The sequence below is a fragment of the Melanerpes formicivorus genome, unplaced genomic scaffold, assembly GCF_026170545.1.
Source record: "Melanerpes formicivorus ecotype bairdi unplaced genomic scaffold, bMelFor1.0.p_v2 SCAF_48, whole genome shotgun sequence".
Lineage (NCBI taxonomy): Eukaryota > Metazoa > Chordata > Aves > Piciformes > Picidae > Melanerpes > Melanerpes formicivorus.
This window is the reverse complement of record NW_027142400.1, coordinates 5,016,268-5,038,791: the sequence shown is the minus strand read 5'-3', so window position 1 is coordinate 5,038,791 and position 22,524 is coordinate 5,016,268. Positions and strand designations below refer to the sequence as shown.

Below are 22,524 nucleotides of genomic sequence, written 5' to 3'. Positions count from 1 at the left end.
CAGTGTTCATTGTGATATTGGAGATTGCTTCAAAATTATAAATCCACAGGAAATTTTTCTTGATGCTTTTCTGTGTGAATAGGTCCACTGAATGTGATAGCAGATGCCTTAGGGTAAAGCAGAAAGCCAGGCAGTTTGACAGTTTTATAAAGGGGACATGAGTATTGAATAACTAAATGTCTACGTCCCTCTGGGAGGGTTCCCCAAAACTTTTCTGAACTGTGGTTGAAAACCTACAGATTTGAACAACTGTGAATATTACCCTCTGCTCACTCTCTATTTTGATTAAGTGAGCAACAGCATGTTCAGGTATTCAAAAAGATGCTCTCCCTCACCTCCTTGGTGTGCATCAGTCTTGTTACAGGTAGGACTTAGTATAATTTGTTCCTAACTCTTAAATTATATCAAATGCATGAGTGTGTACATACAACTATGTATCTTGCATGAAGCATCTAGGTGGGTGCACTCCTTTGCTGAGGAGGCTATTACTTAGAGCAATTTCTAGACAGCCTTTGTAGCTTAACAGGAAAAGTATTAGGTAAGTACGCATTTATGTAGTTAAGCATTTAAACAGAAATATCATGTTTTATTACATTCTTAAAACTTACGCCAAATCTTATGTGCTTTTACATGTCTGGTATCTTGGCTCAAGTCTTCCACAGGTATAAGAACTTGTATTGCTGAAACTTGCACAGTCACTGTACAGAACTCGTGTGCATAGAACTAGTCCGACCATGAAAGGACCAGTCAGTGTAAAATCAGCTTGTCTTACTGCTTTTTTTGGAGTGTCTCTCTCTGATTCAGCTGTGTATGCTGGGTAGCTTCACTTCTGGTTTGTTTGAGTTTTTTTGTTGTCTTTTTTTTTTGGGGGGGGGGTGTTGCTGGTTGATTTGGTTGTTTTTTAAGAAAGCTTTACTTTCTAACTCACATTTTTGTTATTTCTACAGTATATTTCCCCTCTGTGGATTCATCTTAAATACTGGGAGACATCAGAATTGATGGGTACCTGTAAAATGGTGAATTAAAAATTACTTATTTCGTGAACTCTTACTACAAATGGCAAGAGATAATCCTTGCTGCTGATTTTTTTTATTATTATATTTATTTTTAATTTCTACATATGAGCGGGAAATATTTTAACTCTGTTAAAATAGGAAAGGCTTTCGTCAGATGTTGATACCACTTCTAAGCAGCCTTTTTTCTTTACTGTGCTTCTAGGGAAGAAAGCCATGAAACTCGAACTGTCTGACACAAGGTTGTCAGTCTGAGTGATGTAACTCAGCTGTAGACTTGCGCAAAAGAAAGTGCTTTAAAGTAAATTACCGATGTTTCAAGCTAACATCAAATCTGCTTCCTTCTCAGGTAACCATAAATATCTGCCTCTGTGCTAGTGGCTTTATTTCTCTTCACTTACCAGAAAATCCAGAATACACAGAGTTTCTGGAACTTGGGCATTCAGCAAAGGCAAGAAATGCAAGAATCTAGAGTGCATCAACATCTTCTATGCATGAAAACTTGTTTATTGCTTCTGTGCTTGTGTGGTGGTTGGTTGTTTTTTCGGTACATGCTCTCTTCAAGACACAGCACTCTGAGTTTACCTAGGAAAAAATGTTGCCCATCTTTAGGAATTTGCTGCAAGGACTAATCTAGTAAATGAAGAGGAAATCTTGGGATGAAAAGCACCTTTCCAGACTGTGTCAGACACGCAGAAGTGAGGGGTGTCAGACTTGAGCAGGTTAGAGATTCACATGAAAGTCTGCACACTTGCCAGGAATTACCTGTTTTCAAAGCCGTCCTTAGACTGTTTTTGAAGTCTGAGGTATGTCTGGACTGCATAAGCAGGCATTTTAAAAAGCATTATTGTAAATTGACTGATAGTATAGTTTTATATTGTAATCAGACCATTATCCATGACTTGTGCTGCAGAATATTGATTTTTGAATGTATGACTGCTTTGCAGTTCTGCAATTTACTCTATGTTTCCATATAGCTAAACCAGCTGTCAAAAGCTAGGACAAAAAAACCCCACCCCTATTTATTTGCTGACATATTGGATGAAATAAGTAACAGTGCCTTCAAAAGTTGCTTCTGTTCAAACCGAAAGTATGCTTATGTCTCACACCTAAGATGTATAGCCCCTTATGTAAAAACCCATGGCTGATTATAACAAATTTTGATCACTCATCAACTCTTGAGTGTGGTTTCACAGTATGTGACTAATACCTAAAGTAAACACCCACCAATTTCCAAAGAAATTAAATATAAATCGTGGGAAAATAAGTCTTTTCACCAATTTCGCTCATTAAACTATTATCTTTCTCAAGGACTGTCTGAACTCTTTTTCAGTCTCTTGCAAAGTTGACAGTTGATATAAATTTTCCTATTTTGTTAGTGAATTTCCATGAAGAAATAAAATCCCACTGAATATTTCAAGTTGTCAGGAAAGACCTATTTCAGATGCCTATAGTGACTTCTTTTTGGGTGTTTTGTCTTTCGGTTGGTTGGTTAGTTATTTGTGGCTTATTTTTAATACAATGAAAAATAGTAACATTTCATTACATAACATGATTTTCCTAAGTGTGAATGGTATAATTACTCCTTTGCTCAACCAAGATCCCCCCAAAAGGAGTGTATTATAACCTGAAGAATTCTTGTGGTAAATGTTGATGCATGACCAACATGTCAAAAGGAAAACATAAAACCCAAAGGCAGCTTTCTATTGCAGGGCAAACATTCAGTAATTTCAACTGTCATCTTTTTAGGGAAGAATAATTGAAGATATAGGTGACTGCATGACTTCTTCATAAACAGAATTAAAAAAGAAATCGTATCCACATGTCTGTTGTATTTAGAAGTCCCCTAGGTGCCTGTGGGAAGTGGCAAGTATATACTGCAATAGTAAAATGCTACAGCAAACAAATAGTATGCTACATTTTTAATGTGCTTTTTACAGACAAGTTTGGAACACCAAGGAAATTTAATGCAGCTTCAACCTCAAGTTACATGAGCTTTCAAAACAGGGCTTCTAAAGAGAAGAGCAGGTATGTTGTTAAAAAATTACAAACAAGCTAAACCCAAAATGAGACTTGAATACTCAGAAGAGAAAAACTGTTAATTAGAACAAATTTTCTGTGTTTGAGAACATTGCTGAGAGATGATAGATGTGGAAAGTACTGTCTGCTGGGATTTTTTTTTTTTTAATTAATTTCGGTCCAGTGAGCTGACTGAAGTTTAAGACAGAATTGTTGAATGGTTTTAATTGAAGCCTGGTAACATAGTTTGCTTTTGTGTCTCTGCTTTGTTTGGAAGGAATGGGAGAAAGCACTTTTTCCTGTAAATTGTGACTCTTTTGACAAAATACAACAATGGCTTGCTTAGTGTTTTGACAAAGGTTCAGTAAGATGGTGGTTTAAACAAAAAAAAAAAAAAGGCAACATCTTGAGCCACGTCTTTTTCTTTAAAACTTAAGTGCAGGATTAGTTAGTAGTTCACAGAGGCTTTATCAGAAAACAACTAACAAGGCTTTAGTGAAGTAGGTGCTAGCCTTTGTCACTTTCCTATGGAAGTAGGGCATGCACGATGAGTATGTCATTTATCATCAGAATTGTTCATTCATTTCAACCAGAATGTTTAGAAGTTTTAATTAAGATTTTTATGTTTTAAGTGTGGAGATGAAAGATCAGAAGAGTGCAGTGTTCAGTACTTGATATCCAGTAATCCAGGTGAGAAGAGACAAAAATTTCCAGGCATGAGACCAACTTCAATTAGATCTTGTACCTTAGACACAGAGGCACTTAATCACCAGTATAAATCCATAGGAAAGCAGTTTTCATTAGTTCCTGTGTTCCTGGAACCGCATGTTTGAATGTATGAAGGTAAGTAGAAAGACCAGACCTTCATAATCCTGTCAGATGAGTTATGAAGAGACCCTGATTCATTTAGGGTTTGGGTTTTTTTCTGATTCATATGAAATTTGCTGCAAAAGTGAAAATGAGAACGGTCTCCTAGCCTGCTGCAGTGAGTATGGTCATACTGAAAGACCATGTTTAAATCATAAACCCTCCATATTGTTAAGTTCTCTCTTTGCCTCAAGGTTAGCTTAAGGCAATTTGGGAGAGCAGTGAAGACTCCTAGAACATGATATCATTTGAGAAACTAAGGGCCTTTTAGGAAAGTTTTTAAGAAAGATCTTACATGTGAGCTCAAACCTGAATTCTTAACCCTGAGGACAAGCATGGCTTCTCTAGCAGAAGATGGAAGTTGCACAGGACAAACTAAGCTGAACTAGCTTCTGGTTCTCTTAGGTGAATCCCACTGTTCACGCAGGTGAAAAAGTGACAAAAACCTTTGCAAATGATCAGTGTATTTTATGTAATTTCCATGAAGTTCTTCAAATGTTAGGTCATAAATCTGAAGTTCTAATGCATGTATTTAAACAACTCCACATTCATTTTTTTCATAGATCTTGCCTGAGCATATATGAAACAACTGAAGCACTCTTAAAGCACCTGCTGTAGAAGGCATGCACACACGTTTCTATTTAAAAAAAAAAATTGGTTACAAAACAGCTGGCCACAGAAGGTTAGTAATTTAAGAAAGAGTGAGGACAGCAGGGTGTTGGTGTCTTTGTGAGGAGGAAAAGAATGGCAGGGTGGTTTCAGGTACTGCATTAACTCTCTGTAGGGAGAAATGAATTCTCCATTATGCCACAGGTATGGAGGATGTAGGAGAGTCAAGTCTAGAAAACCTAGTTTTTGCTAGTTATTAAAACTGATGGTTAAGTAACCCTTTTATATGCTGCATTAGACATAATCATTCCAGATTTGTCTCTTTGATGCCAGCTACCTTTTTATGCCTATCTTGCATCTATTCCTTGGAGGTAATCCCTAGCATATGGCAGGAGTCGATCCTGGTGAAATAATCCTAGTTGCCCTTGGCTGACTTGACCAGAATCCTGAATGTCTAGGAGTCACTCTTCCACTTAATCTACAGTGTATGGTGGGATTTGGTATGGAATGGCTTATGTTTCACCTATTCCTCCCATTTTGCGTTGCCACCGGTTGGTTCCCTGCTTACACTTCGTGCAGCAGATGGACCATGGAGGTAGGGGTGTCACCCCACAGCCTTTTGGTGAGTCATCCTCTCCAACAGCATGTCAGAATGTGCGGTCACAAGACACATTAATAAGTCTTCACTCCCCTTCTGTGACCCCTGGCTGCAAGGTCAGAGCACAGCTGTGGCCCATTGCAGGAGAGAGGTGGTGTAGAGAGATATTCCCCAATCCTGCAGGGTCAGATACAGCTTTCCAAGCCTCTGCTGCTTCCTATAGGTCATGGGCCTGGCATGCTACCCCTCCACAAATGCTCATCAGGAGGCACAAGGGTTAAAATCTGTTGGACCTGGGCGCATCCATTTTCTTTATACAATCACAAAAAGCCACTGGTCGTTTATGAAAGTCGTAGTTTATCTCCACCAGAGAACTGCAGGTGTTTCTGTTGTATTTACTAGACCAATGTATATTCTATGTGTGCATTGGGTCTCATTCGATGCAGTAGGAACCTGTGTTATGTGCTTGATTTTTTTGTTTTGTTTTACTGGCCTACAGATTAACTTAAACCCATCTCTGAAGAAGCTGAAAGGCTTTTTGGGGATTCATTAGGTAACCCATAATAGGGAACCACAAAGGTTCAAAAATCAATTTTCACAAAATACTTGAATGTCAGATTTTGAAATCCATTTTGCACAAATGCTTGTGCCACTCTAACTTGATTACACAAATGCAATCAGAAAGCAAATACAAGAGGTTTGAGCATGGTCAAAACCACCTCACTTAAAAAAAAAAAAATCATAAATGGAAGAATTGTGCAATATTTGTAGTTTTATTGCCGGCAGAGATACGTGCATGCCTTCTCTCACGACTGCCCTGGAAACGGGAGTTGTCAGAATGTTGCTTTACAGAGGCCCTTGCGATTCTTATTTAAATTTGACAATTCCTGTAAGAGACTGCGAATTTAAAAGGGAAAAGGAGAAAAAAAATAAAGGTGAAAAAAATAGGTGGTGGGGGGGGCAGGCTCGGGCCCCGCCTGGCCGGCGCCTCTGCGGAGGTTTTCAAGACCCACCGTGGGGCAGCCTGGCCCGCTGTGACCGCCCGCCGGGGCCTGGCTGCTGAAGCGGGGCCGCGCCCTGCGTTGCCCTGTCCGCGGGCGGCGGCGTGTGCGGTCGTGCCGCGTGCCGCCCTGTGCACCGCCCCGTGCCTGCCCGCGATCTCCGCCCTCCCGCTCCCCTTCACTCGTCAGCGGCACCAGCGCAGGCGGGGCCACCTCCCGGAGTGCTGCGCCGGGGGATGGGGGGACTCGGCGGCGCCCGTCTTCCGATTGGGTGAGGCCGGCACGCGGCCCCGCCTCTCTTTGCTCTCTTTGCTTTCTCATTGGACACTGCCCCAGGGCCAGTCAGGGCTCAGCCCCTCCAACTCATCGCCCAGTGAGAAAATGGTTGCTGGGCATGTTGAAGGGATGGTTGTCCAATGGAAAGGCGGCCAGCTGGCGGGCGCGGTGCACTCTTTCCCCCCTCCTCGTTGTGGGTGCTACCGGAGGAGGGAAGGGCGGAGCAGAGGCTGCCGGGGCCCGGCGGGGGTGGTGCTCGCCTCCGCCTCCTCCCGTTCGGAGTCCCAGCTCCGCTGGAGAAAGCCCGGCCGGCTGGCTAGGAAGGGCACAGCAGGCTGCGAAGAAACGGAGGGGTTTCTCCGCTCACAGGTGAGGCTCCGGGCAGGGTCAGGCCGAGCCGAACCGGGCTGTGGCCCTGAGGGAGAAGCTGTGAGAGGGCGGGGGGCAGGAGAGTAGCTCCCACCCTCTGCGGGCGTGGAGCTGGCGAGCATGGGGGCAGGGAGACGGCACGGCGCGGCAGGCGGGCAGTAGCGGCCGCAGAGAGACGGCTGGGTACGGTGGCCAGCTGAAGAGGGGGCAGTCAGAAGGGAGCACCGGGCCCTGGTAGGAGGGGGTGGGGGTAGGGCACGGAGGTCGGGCAAGGGGTGGGTGGGGGCTCGCGGGAACGGGGTGGTGAAGCCAGGTGAGGAAGGATGGCGGGAGGGGGAAGTGTGGGCACGACAGGCGCTGGGGAGTTACGCCTGGGTCCGGTGGGGCGGGGGCGGGGTGAAGCGCGGCCGGAGCTGGAGAGGCCGGCGACTAGGGCGCTAGGAGCGGGGACTGCGGTGGAAGTTGTTAGCGCAGTTATAATTAGCTTGGCCGGGGTCTCTGGTAAGCCGGGGAGGAGGAAGGGGGAGGAGTGTAACTTTTCGCAGCTCGGGAAGCCCAAGGTTGTCTCTGGTTACTGCTGCCCACTACCGCGGGGGGAGGCGCGGGCGGCCGCCGGCAGGAAGTACCAACTAGTCTCCTTCCACAAAGGCCAAATGGTGGCAGGCTCCCTTGGGTTTTATTAGTACTTGTGCACTCGCAGGAGTGGCTGCAGGGAGGAGGCTTTCCCTGAGTCGCAGCTTTTTAATTCTGCCACTCGTGATCGCTGCCTCTTGAGAGTTAAAGACTGGGTTTGTTTTTTTTTTTTTATATATATATCAGTTGCATTTTAATAGGTTTTGTTTGTCTCAATAAACGTGTGCATTAGGCTGAACTGAAGTAGGTGGGTAAGGCTGGAGAAGCATAAACCTGGTCTCTTCTGTGCATATTGTAAATTCATCTCACTAATAGATGCAGTTAATACTTTCTGCCCTAGGTAGTCCTGCAGTAGGCTTGTAGCAGTTTCCTGCTTTAATTTTGATTCACTTAAGATTCTTTAGTTCAGGCAGTTAACTGCAATTAGGAAAATACCATTGACATTGAAATTAACGTACTAATCTAAAATGTCTAAAGCGACCCATAAACAGGTATAAGGAAACTACAAGGAAAGAAAAATGAAAAGATCCGCTCTCCATACAATTCATAGTGAAATCAGCTGCTGTGTGCTAGTTTATAGTGTGGTTTTGACAAATTGTAGAAGCTAAACACAGTAAACTCTGAAATCATACGGGGGGAAAAATCATACCTCAACAGTTAATTTTGCAGAAATCCTTTAAACTATATAATTAAATTTGATAACTTTTTGGAGTTCCTTCTACCAAAAGGTCAGACTCCTGAAACACAATTAACATGAATAATTTTTTATCACATGCTTTTATCTCTCTTTTTTTTCTTTCAACTAAGGTGCTGAAGTCTAAAATTTTTCAACATTTTGGTGCTCCTGTCAGCTTTCTTAGGATTCTTTAATGCTAAATAGATGTCACATTCTAAGACATCTGTTCTCTTATATTCATTACATTGAAAATGCAGTGACCTATGTGTACACTTTAATAGCGAACTTGCAAAGTCCTGCTGTTTCAAAGCAAATAGATAATGTGTCTTCATTTGTCTCTTTGGATTTTTATTTTTTTTTATTTGAAAATAGCATGAATCCCCTTGTGGGAAAGAAGTCAGCTTCTAGAAGGAGGAAGAAGACACTAATGTGTTCGTTGCTGTGGGTTAGATTTGGCATTCTTAGGTTGTGGGCATTTTACTGCTGTTTTACTGCATCTTTACAGTTCAAGATTCTGTAAATGGAGGAGCCCTTGGCTAGCATCAGGCTATGAGTTGCAGTGTAAGATGAACTGTATTTGTTTACTTGTCCGTCTGTCTTAAGTGTAAGATTGCCTTTCACTGTGTATTAACATTTGTAAAATAACATGAACTCTTGATCTTGAGGGACTGCATTTATCTGGCTCCTTGCTCTTGTAAATTTGTGAAGTAATTGGTTTGCTGTAGTTGGGGGCAGGTATCTTGTGTGTATTGTACATGCAATATTGTAACAGGGCTTTAATCCTTGGAATTAGAAAACTTGGATTCTTGAAATTGAGACCTCAGGAGCACGGATCATGCAATTCCCTCCACATCTGGCTTAGTCCATAGTTTGCTGTCACTTCAGCCTTTTCATATTTCCCAGAGTTTCCAGTGCCTTGATCTAATCCATGATTTAATCCATGTGGTCTCTTGCCAAACTGCAGATGTTGCTTCATCAGGGTTTTGATGAAAATAGTGTCACACTGAATATTATATATAATCATAGGATATCCTGCCAGCTGTCTTTTCACACTAGTTTCACGTATGCTGAAAATGAGAAAAGTTAGGAAATCTAATAAAAATCTAACTCCTTTTGCAGTTCGTGTTAGGGGGTAGTTCTTAAATGCACTTCTTTACAGTTCATGGTATTGTCTCTCCTGATACATGATTTCAGTGATTACTACAATTGTAATTTGGTGTTCAGTAACTTGAAGTATCAGTGCAAGTTCTTACCCGAAAACCTAATGCTTAGAGGATCAGCATTCTGTTCTGTCATACTCATTTATGAAAGATTTTTTCCATGTTTTATGTATTAATAGGGGAAACTAGTAGATCCTCTTATTTCAGTGTAATGATGATCTTTGGATTTCTCACTCGGTGTAACTGTTTCTGTAGAGATTAGCACAGATTGTTTAAAAAGTTGTATTAAATTTTGTGCTTAATAGTTCTGGTTTAAAAAAAAAGAAATAAATGACATAGTAGTAAAATACTCTCTTTTTTTCCCCTTAAGTCACATCATCATACCTTGGTGGATGACTTGGCCTCTTGATTAGTTTGTGACTCTTGGATGATCACACTTCATGCAAAATTTGGAATCTTCCTGCCTGGACTCCTTTCTATTTTCTAAGGGTAACTACTTGTATGTTTTTATGAAATCATATCTCATGTGCATAGTACATGTCCTGATCATCAGATGTAGACGTTATTTTTGTGGGTTAGAGTGGTAAGCTGAAAAAATAATTTTCTAAAATGAGATTTATAATGACAATAGAAATGTTTTAGGCATACCAAGTAGTCTTTTGGTTTGAAGATTCTGAATGTGCATTACTTTTTTTTTTTTTTTGCTTCCTTTACCTAGAAGAATTATAACGTAACAAAGAATTGCCATAAGATCACATTTCTTGCCAACCTGTTCGCTGAAGCCTCAGTCTTATAGTGCGCTCCACTGTTCACCTGATAAAATTGAGTGTTATGGACTTGTGAGAAAAGGTGCTTTGAATGCTGAAGAAAAGTTACTGTGTGCTACTTTGAGAGACGATTTAAAGTGATTTCTGTCTTGGGTGTTGAAAATTATTTACTTACATGTCTTGTACAGAGAGATAGACTAAATACCTGGTCCTCTGTCAGGAAAAAAAGAGCATTTTTGTTTTGTTAAGTTGTTTTTTTTCTTGGTTGTTTTTCATGTTAATCATCAGATTTTCCTGCTAAAGTATCGACATGCTGATTTATAGTTAAAAAGCTGTAACTTTTGTTACTAATGGATGTTTGTATAGATCACTGTAACCCTAAAATATATCAGTGTTATGTAGGTGAATACATCCAATATCTTTGTATCTGAAGTAAATAGCTACTGCAAAGAAAATGGCTTGTGAACTGTTGACTTGATTAGAACAAGCTGTAAAGAGGTATGTTATCACATTTGCAGTTCCAATGATAATTTGTCTCTCCAGTGGGATACTTTGGTGGAACTATGATGGTTTGAATCTTCTGTGTGCCTTTATATTCTACAGTTTTGCTTTACTGTGGTAGTTTCTAGATTTAGTAACTCTTGGTCATGTGTTAGTTTTTGCTAACTGCTATTGATTCTTAAATTATTCCAGGTCCTTCTGCTTAACAACAACAAATCCTCCCAGAATAGTCTGTTATTAAAAATATACAGCTGTGAGCCTTATTTGTGCACATGGAATTAAATGCACAAATGTAGAGGGGGAGAAGACGACGAGTGACAGTGACTTTATTTTTCTTTATAGTGGTAGATAGGAGCTGCTGAGAACATGGTTCATTTACTGTTGATAATAACCCAGATCCGCTTCTTTTAGCTTGTGGATGGTACACATCCAAACAGAGGAATTTCTTCTCCAGAGTGAAGTGTTGTGACCTGAAGCTTAGCTATGGTAATTTGTAAAGCAAAGCTCTTAACTTTATGAAATATGATGGGAGTAAGGAACTTAAGATGTCCTTGAAGTGCAGGAATTTTTCAGTTCCCTTTAGACATAACATAAACAGGTTGGGGTGACTGCGGGAATGTTGAAGTTAATTTTCAAGGCAAGGTAAAATTTACTCCAATGTGCTTTGTAAACATCATTTCAGCTCCTAAAATGCCAGTGTATGATAGATATTTATTCTCTGCTTCCACAGATAGTGAAGTGACAGTGAGAAGGTTTTGAATTCCAGACTAATTCTGTGCTAGACTGAGTGTTCTTCTCATTCCTTTTCTCAATTAATACTATCCAGCCTACTCTTATTTCCAAAGTGCAGGAAGGGATGTTATGTATGTCCTTAAGTGTGAGGTTTTCTTCTGTGTGGTCTTGGGATTTGGTTTTTGAGAGTGAGTTCAGTCCTTTATTAAGTCTGAACAGTAGCATAACTTCATTCTCACTTGCTTTAATGGTAACAGACTTTAGCTGTATTATAAGTCAGGATTTGGTGACCAAAAGCATTGGCATGAATTCTCCCTTCTTTGAGCAGGCCTTTTCTGGTCATTTCGAACTCCTGTAAGAAGCTGTTGCATAGGAGTTTAGGTATGGGAGTATGCTGGTAAGACTCCTCCCTGTATGCACACTTTTAGCCATTTGTGCCTTCCCCAACAGTTATTCATCTTGACTAAACTGGGGCAGGGCTGGGGAGGTGGGGAAGCAATGGACTTAAATACATTTTTGTGTAGTTTAATGTGTCTTCAGGTCCAGATTACTTTTTACTTCGGTGTTTTCTAAGGTGTTTAATCCTCCTTCCCTCACTTCCTTTCAATTTTGCTAGCAGTCAAGATGTGATGTTATGGGGATCTCCAACACTTGCTGAGGACACCAGATCAGATGCACTGTTCAGTGTAGTCTGGCAGCTTACTGTGTTACGTAAGTCATGTTTTAAGTGATCAGTGTTAAGTCCGGATGGGAGAAAGGATTTACACTGTGTCTGTTAACTGTACCTTCAGCCTTACCTTTTTCTTATGTAGCTTTTTGTACAGGGAATACTAGTCAAGAGTCTGCCACTCAATTAAAACTGTTAATGAAGCTGTTCCAAAGCCTAAGCTAAAATGCATGTTGGGTAGGGGAAGGATGTGGCATGCATCAGGTGATTCTGGGAAATAACCAGAATTACAGGAATGTTTGTTTTCCTCTGTACTTCCTGCAGATAGATGTGTGTTTGTGAAACGTGTGGAATAGGGGAGAGCAGGAAATAGGTTTATCAATCAGCTTCAGTTTGTTACTGGCACAGGTTTACTATCCAAAGAGCCTTCTGTCTGGTTTTACTGTTACATACTTTCTACTGTTACTAGCCAATTTGCAAAGGAATTGCCCAAATTACAATAGCAAGTAGTCTCTAATTTTGATTTTAATTTTAAGTTGCACTACTGAAAACTAGACAGGCAGCTTTCACTCATGAGATGCTTGGACCTATTCAAATCCGCTGTTCCTTTCCTCTGAGAAAAAAAGTACATTTTCACTTTGGGACAGTCTTAGCCTGAAAAATGTAACACTGCGGCTATATGAACAGTATTAAGGACCTGTGAGTTTAATAACTTCCTAAAAAGAAAAGCCAAAAGGGACTACTATGAATGAAATTATTCTGACCTGCATAGTGCAGGCCAAGTACTTTATTGATGGTCTTGCTGTTTAAGCATATTCTTTAATGGCAAGTGAATAACTCTTGTGTAGTTGACTATACTGCTTGTTTTCTGCATGAAAAGGTCGTGTTCAGACAATGGTAACTGTGACACTTGTGTTTTATATACTTATGCTTTTTGAAGCTTTTCTCTACAGAAAATGAAAGCTCTGTGCAGTTCTAAATCATAAATATGGTTTAGCTTGCTCTTCAAATGTTGGTTTGTTGTTTGGTTGTTTTTTTTTTGGAAGGTGAGGAAGAGGAAATTAAGTACTTTGCCCTGATAGAAGTAATTGAGGGGTTTCACATGCTGTGTTCTTCTTTGTGACTTTTTCCAGCTGTACTTCCTAACCATGTGTCAGTGGCAGCTGCACTGCACTATCAGACCCTGTGACAGATGGAGCTGTGTTTTTTCCTCTGAAATGGTGGCACGGGTCCTGTATTGTCCACAGCGCATCGCAATGTGAATTTTTTGTGGTAGCCTGGAATGTTTCTTCTGAGTCGCTGCATGCTATGACCAGGGCTGTTTGTTCTGTGTGGGTTTGCCAGCCAGGGACATGCCTCTTCCCTCCCAGGTTTTTTTCCAACCCCAGTATGGTGTAAGGTTACAGTGCATGGATGCTTCTTCCCATCTTAGCAGGGAGGAGTTCTTACTAAATGCACTCCATGGAACTAGAAGGGACTGAGGAGCATGCTGTCAGGGGCAAAATTTCTATGTGCAGACTCCTTTGTAGTTCATTGGCATGGATGGAGATTTTGGCACTCCCAAGATTTAGAGTTCACTTCGCTTCCTTTTCTCTACATTTGCAAAATAATTGTAACTAAAAAAGCATTCTGCCATCACTGCCTTGTGGCTCAGTTTACATTACTGTAATGAGAGAAGATGAAAAAATGCCAGAAAGAACCCACTGAGATGTGGTGTTCCTCGTTGTTGTCATTTTCATGACAAAAGATTCTAAAATGGAGCATCTAAACTAAAAAAAAAAAAAAAAAATTGGGTTGTTGAACTTCTACTTAAAGTTCAAGAGAAAGGTGACTTACCTTGCTTCTGTTATTATTGAACAGCAATGTATAGTTGGCATAAACTTAAAGTTTGCATACAAATTACAGAGTTATAAGATTGGAACATTCCAGAATCCTGTTACTTGGTCCAGTTTTTTTTGAGATGTGAGTAGATTCCCTGAAATTAGGCTGGAGTAAGGGGGGGTGCAATTTCTAGACGCTGTTTAATGTATGCCTAACTTGCCCTTCTTTGAACTGTCTAGGCTATTCTGTCAGCCGATGGAAAGGACTAGCAACTGTCAGTTGGTGACAGAGGATTGTCTGGCCATGGTAGTGGATTTTTGTGTGGACTTGTGCTGATTTTCCTTAGGACCAGAAATTGAAGTGGGGAAAGTGCTTCATAATTGTGATCCACTTATTTTGCAGAGTAATGCTGTCAAAAGAGAGTGTTTGAGTAGTGTGTGGATTTTGAGGTTGGGGGGTGGGTGTTGCTATGCAGTACTGCATTGGAACAAGTTACTTACAAAATAGGGAGTAGTTTATTAAGGATATGACCCTATCAGAAATTCTTGTGCTAGAAAGTAAAGTAAAAGGCCTGATAAAATGTAGATTAGCTGGTAACAAAGGGCCTTTGTATCTTTTGTAGGTCAGCAGCTGAGTGTGTTTGACAAGAACTGAAATTTAATGTCTCCTGTAGCAACCATGACACTAGCCATTTTAAAATCCACCATACCAGTGAAGGTCTGGTTTTCATTAGCCTTCTCCAAATTTTTGTGTAACCTCTGAAGTCATCTAGCTTCTGGAGGGAGGCAAAAATCATACTAAACAGGCAGGATTTCTAAAACAAGACAGGACTATGGTTGTGCATTTCTAAAAAAATAAAAATAAAAAAAGTCTTTGCCATTTACAGAGTGGGGAGTCTGTTCAGTAGAAATATTCAAAGTTGGAGCAAGTAATATTTCTTCCATTTAATTTTTATAGTTGAGACTGCTGACATGCTCAAGCTTTGTTAGATTCTTTTCTAGAATGCTCTGGGACAAATTTTATTAGGGAAAATTGGGGAACGAAGAGGAAGGTGTCTACATATATGAGCATGAAATATATAGTCTAATTGAACTACCACATGAATTCAAGTGTTTTATTTTGCTTTGGTGAAATTACATATCCTCACTTATGATTGCTGGCTTTCTTAGCTGCTTTCAGTATTTAAATACTAGCACAAATTTTAGATGTTAGAAATTAACATTATTTGTGTAATTCAGATAGACAAGTCTTGCATTTCCTGTGTGTCTAACAAAGTGTCAATACAGATCTAAAAATACATTAAAAGCAGTAATTTGTCAAAACCAAGCATTCTGAAAGTTTAAAATGTCAGAATTGCTGTTCCCCGTATGTTCTTAATTCTGTTCCCGTACAAGTGTGTATTTTGGTCTGCTTTAACTAGTGGTGAGAGAAAAAGAAAAACTCAAACTAGTGTGCAGGGAACAAATAGCTATTTTGATGTATATTTTTATTCTTCATAGTTACAGCATGGGGTAATGCCTTGGGCAACACACACATAAATGTACTTAAAATGGAGAGTTAATAATCTTATTGTGATTTTTGTGTGTGTGTGATTTGCAGACAGTAATGGCTTTCGTGATATGTTATGAGCAGTTATATTTAGCAACAGTTCTATGGATTGGTTTTTTCCATAGGTTGTGTCTAAAATTACCCGCTAAAATACTGTGGACAGTGGTGTTGGTAGTTTGAGAATGCCTCTCTCGCACACACAAAGCCCCCAGAATACTTTCTATTGTTATATTTGGTGTCTGAATTTTGTACCCTGATTTCTTCTGTTTTTGTTTGTAGTCGAGAGCTCAGTACTGTCTAGTTCTGTTTGCTCTAAATGGGGTGATGTAATTGGGGAGTAATAGGTATTAACTGTGGGAAGATCACCTAGGTAAACAGGCACACCACATGCAGACACCCTTATGTTTTTTTAGAGAGATTCACCTGGTGCTGTGGCAGGTCAGCAGAAGACTTTGGAGTAAAACAAGTTCTAAAAGTTTAAAAATTGCAGCACTCGTAAAACTATAAGTAATTAAAGGATTCTGTTGTTTTAATAGTGAACGTTAGTAAACTGAACTACTACCTGTCATGTAGAACTGCATTCTTAGGACAAATTTAATTTCATGCATGTGTGTGTCCCCTAAAAAAAAAAGGTGGGTATGACCAAGAAATCCTAAAATCCTGTAGCAATTGTCTGTTTTCTTGTGTGCCTTACTGAGAAGTATGCACTGCTTGCTTACTTTCTGTTCCTCCAGAGGAGCTGAGTTCTCCAGCAGTCTTGTCTAGGCAGATGGATGTAGCCATGGAGCCCTGCAGTGCTTCCTGCAAATCTGGAGAAATCCCAAAAGTAAAAGAGGCTTTATCCTGCTGCCTTCTCCTTGTCCCCAAAAGTCTAGCAACAGGCTAGCAGCTGGCAGCTGCAGCAATCAGCTGAGCTATTGCTGGCAGTGTCCATTGCTCACATGAAAAGGAGGTTGGGAGGCCCTCTGCAGCGTGCAGGGTCTGGATCATTGTGTATGAATGATCTGCCCTTAATCTGCTACTGGGTGTCTAATTTATGATTGCTTAATTTTCTTAAACTGTTTGGGAGTGAGGGGTCTGTATTACACGGACACATCCTGAGTGGTGTAATCAACAATTCACCAGTGTTTCCTGTGCACAGTATACTCCTTTTCTGTGTTTATACAAGTGATTGCATAGTGCTTGTTGTCCCTAATAAAGCACTTTATATTTTGAATGGTAATTGCTAAATATCCAAGCATGTGTGTGTTTGGATCACGTTTATTTTAGGTGTGCATGCATACAGGTTTTTGTACCGCAGTGTTCTAGACCGATCATATTTTGATGCAAAAGCACACACTGCAGACTGAAAACCACCTAAATTCTATTTATTCTTTTAGCTATTTGCCCAAGTTGGTCACTTTTAAAATGTCATTTAATAGCCTTTTGCTGGATGTCCTGTGTGTTAAGTCAGTAGCAGGTTGTGAACCAGCAGCTATGGGCACTGCTCATCATTCTGTGAGGTCTGTGGCCTGGCCAAATTTCCTCCCACCATTTAATTAAACTACTAAGCTATGGAATGGATATAAGGATCCCATGGGAGGCCCTGTTGTTCTTGCTGGGTGGTTCAACTGTAGTAAAACAACCATAAGTCACCAAAGAACTGGGAGAGAAATGGGTTCTATAGAGAGGGGTTTTCAGAGACACTGAGCAGGACATTAAGAATACCATAATGAGATAAAAATAAGTGTTGGAACTCTTTAAAGTCTTATCTACTGTACCTAGGAACGTATGTTAAAGTGTTGAAATAATTATAATCCTTAATATAAGCATCTTTTATTTCATTTGGACATTCAAGACAGTTCTCATCAATGAATGTCTGTATACTGTGTAATTCAAAAAGATAAGAGGGAAAAAACTCAAAGAGTTTAAATAATTCATATTCTTATGGTAGAATTAAAAGTAACCTTGAAACCCAAAACTTAGGTGTCTGTAGCTTCTTTTTTTCCCCAAAAAAAACAGTTACTGTATTTCTTCTATGTTTTCTGTTTAAAAATAAGTGCTTCTTCTCAAAGACAGTGTAGTATGTTGTGCAGGATTTGATAAGGTCTTTCAGTGCTCTATGGCATTAGAGGCCAAGTTAGACAATACATTGCATGCTACAGACTTTTCAAAACTGTTCCCATCTTGCCCATGGTAAATTCATATTTTCTCTCTTTCAGGTTCATGTTGGGCAGAGGTCTAAAACGCAAGCTGAGTGACTATGAGGAGAACATGGCTGGTCTCTCGAGTGCCTTTGATTCCAGTCGAAATTTGTCATACCCACTTAAGAGGCAGTTGGTGCTTAATATGTGCCTCACCAAGCTACAGACATACAAAATGTTGGTGGAACCGAACTTGCACCGCTCTGTCCTCATAGCCAACACAGTACGGCAAATTCAAGAGGAAATGAGACAAGAGAGTAATCAACAGCCAATTAACGTATGCCCTGGCATTACTCCTAGTTCTCAGAGCTACACAGGGATGGAGTCATCTGGGATTTCTCTTCAGTTGCCTTCAGGTATTAGTCAGCAAGAATCTAACTGTTGCGATTTGCGGTCTGTAGAAGACCCAATTGAAAATAGCCTGCTGATAGTTTCAGATGATGACATGTCCTCTGCTATCTCATCTATTCTGAAGGATTTAGACTTTGTAGAAGATATAAGCCCGCCTACTTGTCTGGTTCCTACTGGAGATGACCAGCCAAAGTTTCCAGAAAATACTGGTCTAAAACTAGAAGATGATAGACAGGATTTGAAAGGAGCTGAATGTGTATTTGGTTCCTTTGAGATTTCAAATTCAACTAGCTACTTGAAGGATTTGGCAATAGATGACATTTTTGAAGATATTGACACGTCAATGTACGATTCAGACTTTTGCTGCCCTCCACTCATGCCGCCCAGACCACCATCTCTCACTACAGAAGAACCGTTGAAAACCTTTCCATCTTGTAATTCTTCTTCCGCAAGCAACATCCAGATATGTAGAACAGATCTGAGTGAATTGGACCACATCATGGAAATTCTGGTTGGATCCTGATACTTGTTTTACCCAAAGATACTTTTTAACTGCCACTTTCATTTGGTTTCAGGATATAAGCCACTGGAAAAGTTGTAAAGAATTCTTTAAAACCCAAACTAAAAATAATTTCTCCGTAGTGGGATTTTCTAAATAATTCCAAAACTTACAAACCACAAAAGTGGCAGATTTTGGTTTTAGAAAAAGAAATATTTATTTATCAGAACTGTGCAATCATCTTTTTCCTTCCAGGGCATGTGTGGAACTACAGGCGCATACCCTTACCACCCCTCATGCCTCTTTCAATAAACTTTTTTATGTGCAATTTTTAATTTGTCAGAAGAATCTACATGCAAAACAAATTTCATATGAGATGATCTTTTACAAAGCCTCCACTTTATTTTTAATATCAGAGTCTATGCCAGGTGGGCGCATGTCGAGTTGCAGAGCTGGGTTGCGTGGATTGCAGGCACAGGACTAGAGATGGGTATATTTTAAAGATGAGACACGCTTTGCTTGCTTTCGCTCGGAACAGCAGATCAAGATGCTTATCGACAAAGTCTCTTGCATTTTCTAAAGCATTCAGAACTATTTATTTTTGTAAATTTTATAGTCTTTCTACATTTTACTACGTTATTTCATCATAGTTCAAATGTACTGGACTCGTAGTTGGATGTGTTTAGCACTACCTCTGAGCTGAAATGCTTTAATTGTTTCCAGTGCTTCGTCTAAGACTGCAGATCTTTTGGGGTGTTTTGTTTTGTTTTGTTTTGGTTGGTTCTTTTTTTTCCTGGGGGAAAGACTTCTAACTCTAGGCTGATCCTTTGACAGTGACCTAGCTGATTTTTGAAATCAAGGGTATTCTCTGTTTTAAAACTTTTAAGTATTTACAAATGTAATTTATATGTAGATTGTGCAATTTAACATTTTTTTGTCAGTATTACGTGCTTAGATTTTGAATAATCTTGGCGTTCTTTAAATTAAAACTTACTATGTACAGGTAGCTTTTTAATCTGTTTTGGAAAACACTGTCCTTCAACCCTGCTTTCACCACAAAGTTTAAGATGATTTTTATGTGCAATATTATTTAAAAAGATACATGTTATATACCTGGCATTGTGGAAAGAAACGCTTCGAACTTAAAATTTCCAGCACCTTCAGAGGATACTTGGGAGAGTCAACGTTTCTGTATCCTTTAAGAAACAAAGTCGAGAACACTTCTGACTACACCAGTGCTTACCACTTGGACTACTCCTGAAGTGCTCACTGATGTGGTGAATCAGTGCTGATGACCAAGTTCCATCGTGAGGCAGTCAGTGCCTGTAAGATCTCAGGGGTCTGGCTGCTCTGGGCCTGCCTGGTCTTCAGAGGCATCATAGTGGTTGCTGCTGCTGCTGCCTCTGACTGTTCTGGGAAAGGAGGGGTGTGTGCCTGTGGCAGGTGTGGATATAAGCATCTATAAGTGCACTCGCTAACTGAAGGTGAGATTTGCAGTGAGAACTATTTATCCCTAAGACAGTTTGGATTCTGTTTCAACCTGAACTGAGGTCTGTATTGATCCTTGCTGTCATCTTCTGAACTACACACTTGCACAGTAGTTTTTGGGTTGTTTTTTAATTTTTTAATTATAAAACTGCTTTGAAAGTTGCAGCACCTGTCTTGTAAGAAAATTTGGAGTTGTAAAAGCTTTGCTTTGGTTTCTTGGGGTGGGGGTGGGGGGGTATTGTTTATTGCTTTTTTCTGCTGAGACTTTTTGTGAATGGGGCATCAGCAGAGGAAGAAAATGTTCCCTGTGTGTTGCATCTCACAGAAGCTGAAATCCTGGCCCTGTCATAGGGGCCAGGGTGTCACCTTGTATTTCTAGTCTTAAATGATGCCGTGGCATACCTGCCGTATCTCCATTTTTTACTGTGACTGTTTTGGTTAACAGTTAGCTGCCGATCCAATTTGGTATCCCAAACCAATGGAGAACCAGTTCAGGTCACATCCTTGCAGCCATCTGGGTTGTTTAGCAACTGAAGGGTATAAATGTATTTATATGCATATAATGTATTGATTCTAATATAAAACTTCTGATCTAAAGTATTTTGAATTGCTGGATAAAGGGATTTGTTTGAAAAGTGTATAAATAGTTCTTGAAGAGGTACAGCTTTGGAATGTACACAGATCGTGCATTGTGTATAGACTACTCTGGCTTTTCCTCAGCCTCTACTTTTGTATAAAAAGATGACTGAATAAATCCTTGAAATATTAAGGGCCTTCTGCACTGTGATGAAGCAGAGTTGTGGTTAAAAATGTCTTTAAAATCAGTGATGAGGGATAAAACAAAAAGACTGCATCTAATTTCTTTTTGCATTTGAAAATATGGAATGTTACTATGCAGTAAAGATATTTTGGTATGAAAATTTGTATTATGTAGCAAATAGAGAACACTTAATAAATCCACTTACCTTTCAGCCCCTGTGGGAACATAAGAGAAGACAACTTGCTTTTCAGGATTGACATGCTAAAGATTTTTGTATACTTCATTTAAAAAAAAAAAGATGAAATTGTTGGTAAATGTTTTATCAGTAGTTAAAATTATAATTTCTGTTCAAGTGCTACACAGTGCTGTTTCTAATTGGTTGCTTGCATCACAGTGCCAAGACCATAAGCTGGTATGTAATGCAGTTCAGTTATGTATGGAATTACGTGCAAAGGGAAGTTTAATTTTTAAATATGCACAAACTAATTTTAAAATCCTTCCATGTAAAATGAAGTTAGAGGCTAGTTGTGGTGGACCTATTTATTGTATGTTTGGAAATAAAAGCCACAGTTTTGCAGTTTAGCCATTTCTATTTTGGAGCCTTCTGTGTTTATTTTAACACACAATATCGTGGTACTTTGCCACTCTTCATTTGGTCTTTTACTCTTGAAGATGTACCGGTTTCCTAGGTGGTTCCTTTTGTACCTTTTTTCTTTTTCCCTCCCTTTCTCACTGTTGTGCACGCCAACAGAGTTCAACTGTAGGTTTCTGCATAAGCCGAAAGACAGATTCCATGATGAAAGGCACTTTTTATTAGTGGTGCTGCTGCAGCTCGAGCTGGGTGCTACCAAAGGGAGGACAGCATACAAACAAATCCCTGGGCAATGATAGTTCCCTTAGAGTTGAAGTTCCCCACCCCTCACATGACAATTTGTAGTCTCAAAGTCTGGCTTGATCTTCACTTTTATTGGTTGGATTTGTTTGTGGTTTTGTTACTAAGCGGTTGCTAAGTGGTCATCTTATACAAATCACATCCTCCCAGTTGGTTTTGGCCAATTCTGCAGTTACATTGTAATACAGTTGCTGTGGTTCATATACCACCATCTGTAGCCTTTGCTTACTTCAGCTGTTCATGATTGTCTGTCTAGTTGTTACTAATGTTATACCTGTTTGGCTCTAAGTTTCAACTAACTTCTATAACATCACATTTGCTTTCTGTCCCATCCCTGCAGAACAAGGGATGGTGGCATTCGTGTTGTGAAGAGGCAACATGTTTGTTAGCATTTGCTTGTCCCTGTGGGCTTTTTCTCACCTAACTGCTGTAGTACTCCCAGCCCCTGCAGTTCTTAGTGTTGCTTCAGAAGTTGCTGTGCCTCAAAGCAAGTATCAAATAAAGTTTCCTTGGTGCATGCACTTGACACTTCAGGCTTGTCAGCCTGGAAGAAAACCACTGCCACTTGGTGCTACCAGAATGTCACTTGCTAGTCTGTGCTAATGTAAAGTACACCAGCAACTTCAGGTTTAAAGGGGTCTATCCTCTTGCGGACCTCTGAGATCCTGACTCTTGCAATGAACTTCATTTTATTGATGAGGCTGCACTGGCTCCTACTTATAGGCCAAAAATTCTTTCTGCCTTTTGTCCTGCTGCTCACAGTGTGAAAAGCCCAGGTCCAGAAGTAACTTCTGCACAGAAATGCTGTTCTGGCTATGACAGTTGTCACCCAGGCATTAACTCTGTGTCTACATTATTGAGCAGGACAATATTGTAACTGCAGTACAGAACTGCTCTTGTACCATGGGTCTTGAAGTCTAGCAACAGCAAATGCTGCCTTGGGGAGGTATGCTGCAGTTAGTCTTGTAAGAAAGTCTTTCTGAAGTATTGTGTTCAGGAATTATAAAGTTTCATATACTTTCATCACTTTTAGTCACGCTCAACTTGTAAAGTCTGCTGAGCCACATAACTCAGTGAAATGCTGGTTTAGAACA

At 40.1% G+C, this 22,524-nt stretch overlaps 1 protein-coding gene across 8 annotated transcripts; it reads left to right on the top strand.

Moving 5' to 3' along the window:
* Positions 1 to 6,547: 6,547 nt before the first annotated feature.
* LOC137452107 (SERTA domain-containing protein 2-like) lies at positions 6,548 to 21,120 on the top strand. 8 transcript variants are annotated; one of them, XM_068160281.1, is made up of 5 exons: positions 6,573 to 6,752; positions 9,592 to 9,710; positions 11,838 to 11,932; positions 13,022 to 13,160; positions 17,459 to 21,120. In XM_068160281.1, exon 5 carries the CDS (start codon positions 17,463 to 17,465, stop codon positions 18,312 to 18,314), a length of 852 nt encoding a protein of 283 aa, XP_068016382.1. In that variant the 5' UTR covers positions 6,573 to 6,752; positions 9,592 to 9,710; positions 11,838 to 11,932; positions 13,022 to 13,160; positions 17,459 to 17,462; the 3' UTR covers positions 18,315 to 21,120. The 8 variants fall into 8 exon arrangements, 7 of the variants coding, with proteins under 7 accessions (XP_068016382.1, XP_068016380.1, XP_068016381.1 ...); XM_068160279.1 differs by lacking the exon at positions 13,022 to 13,160 and adding an exon at positions 9,940 to 10,975; XM_068160280.1 differs by lacking the exon at positions 13,022 to 13,160 and having other exon boundaries at positions 11,841 to 11,932.
* The last annotated feature ends 1,404 nt before the right edge of the window (positions 21,121 to 22,524 follow it).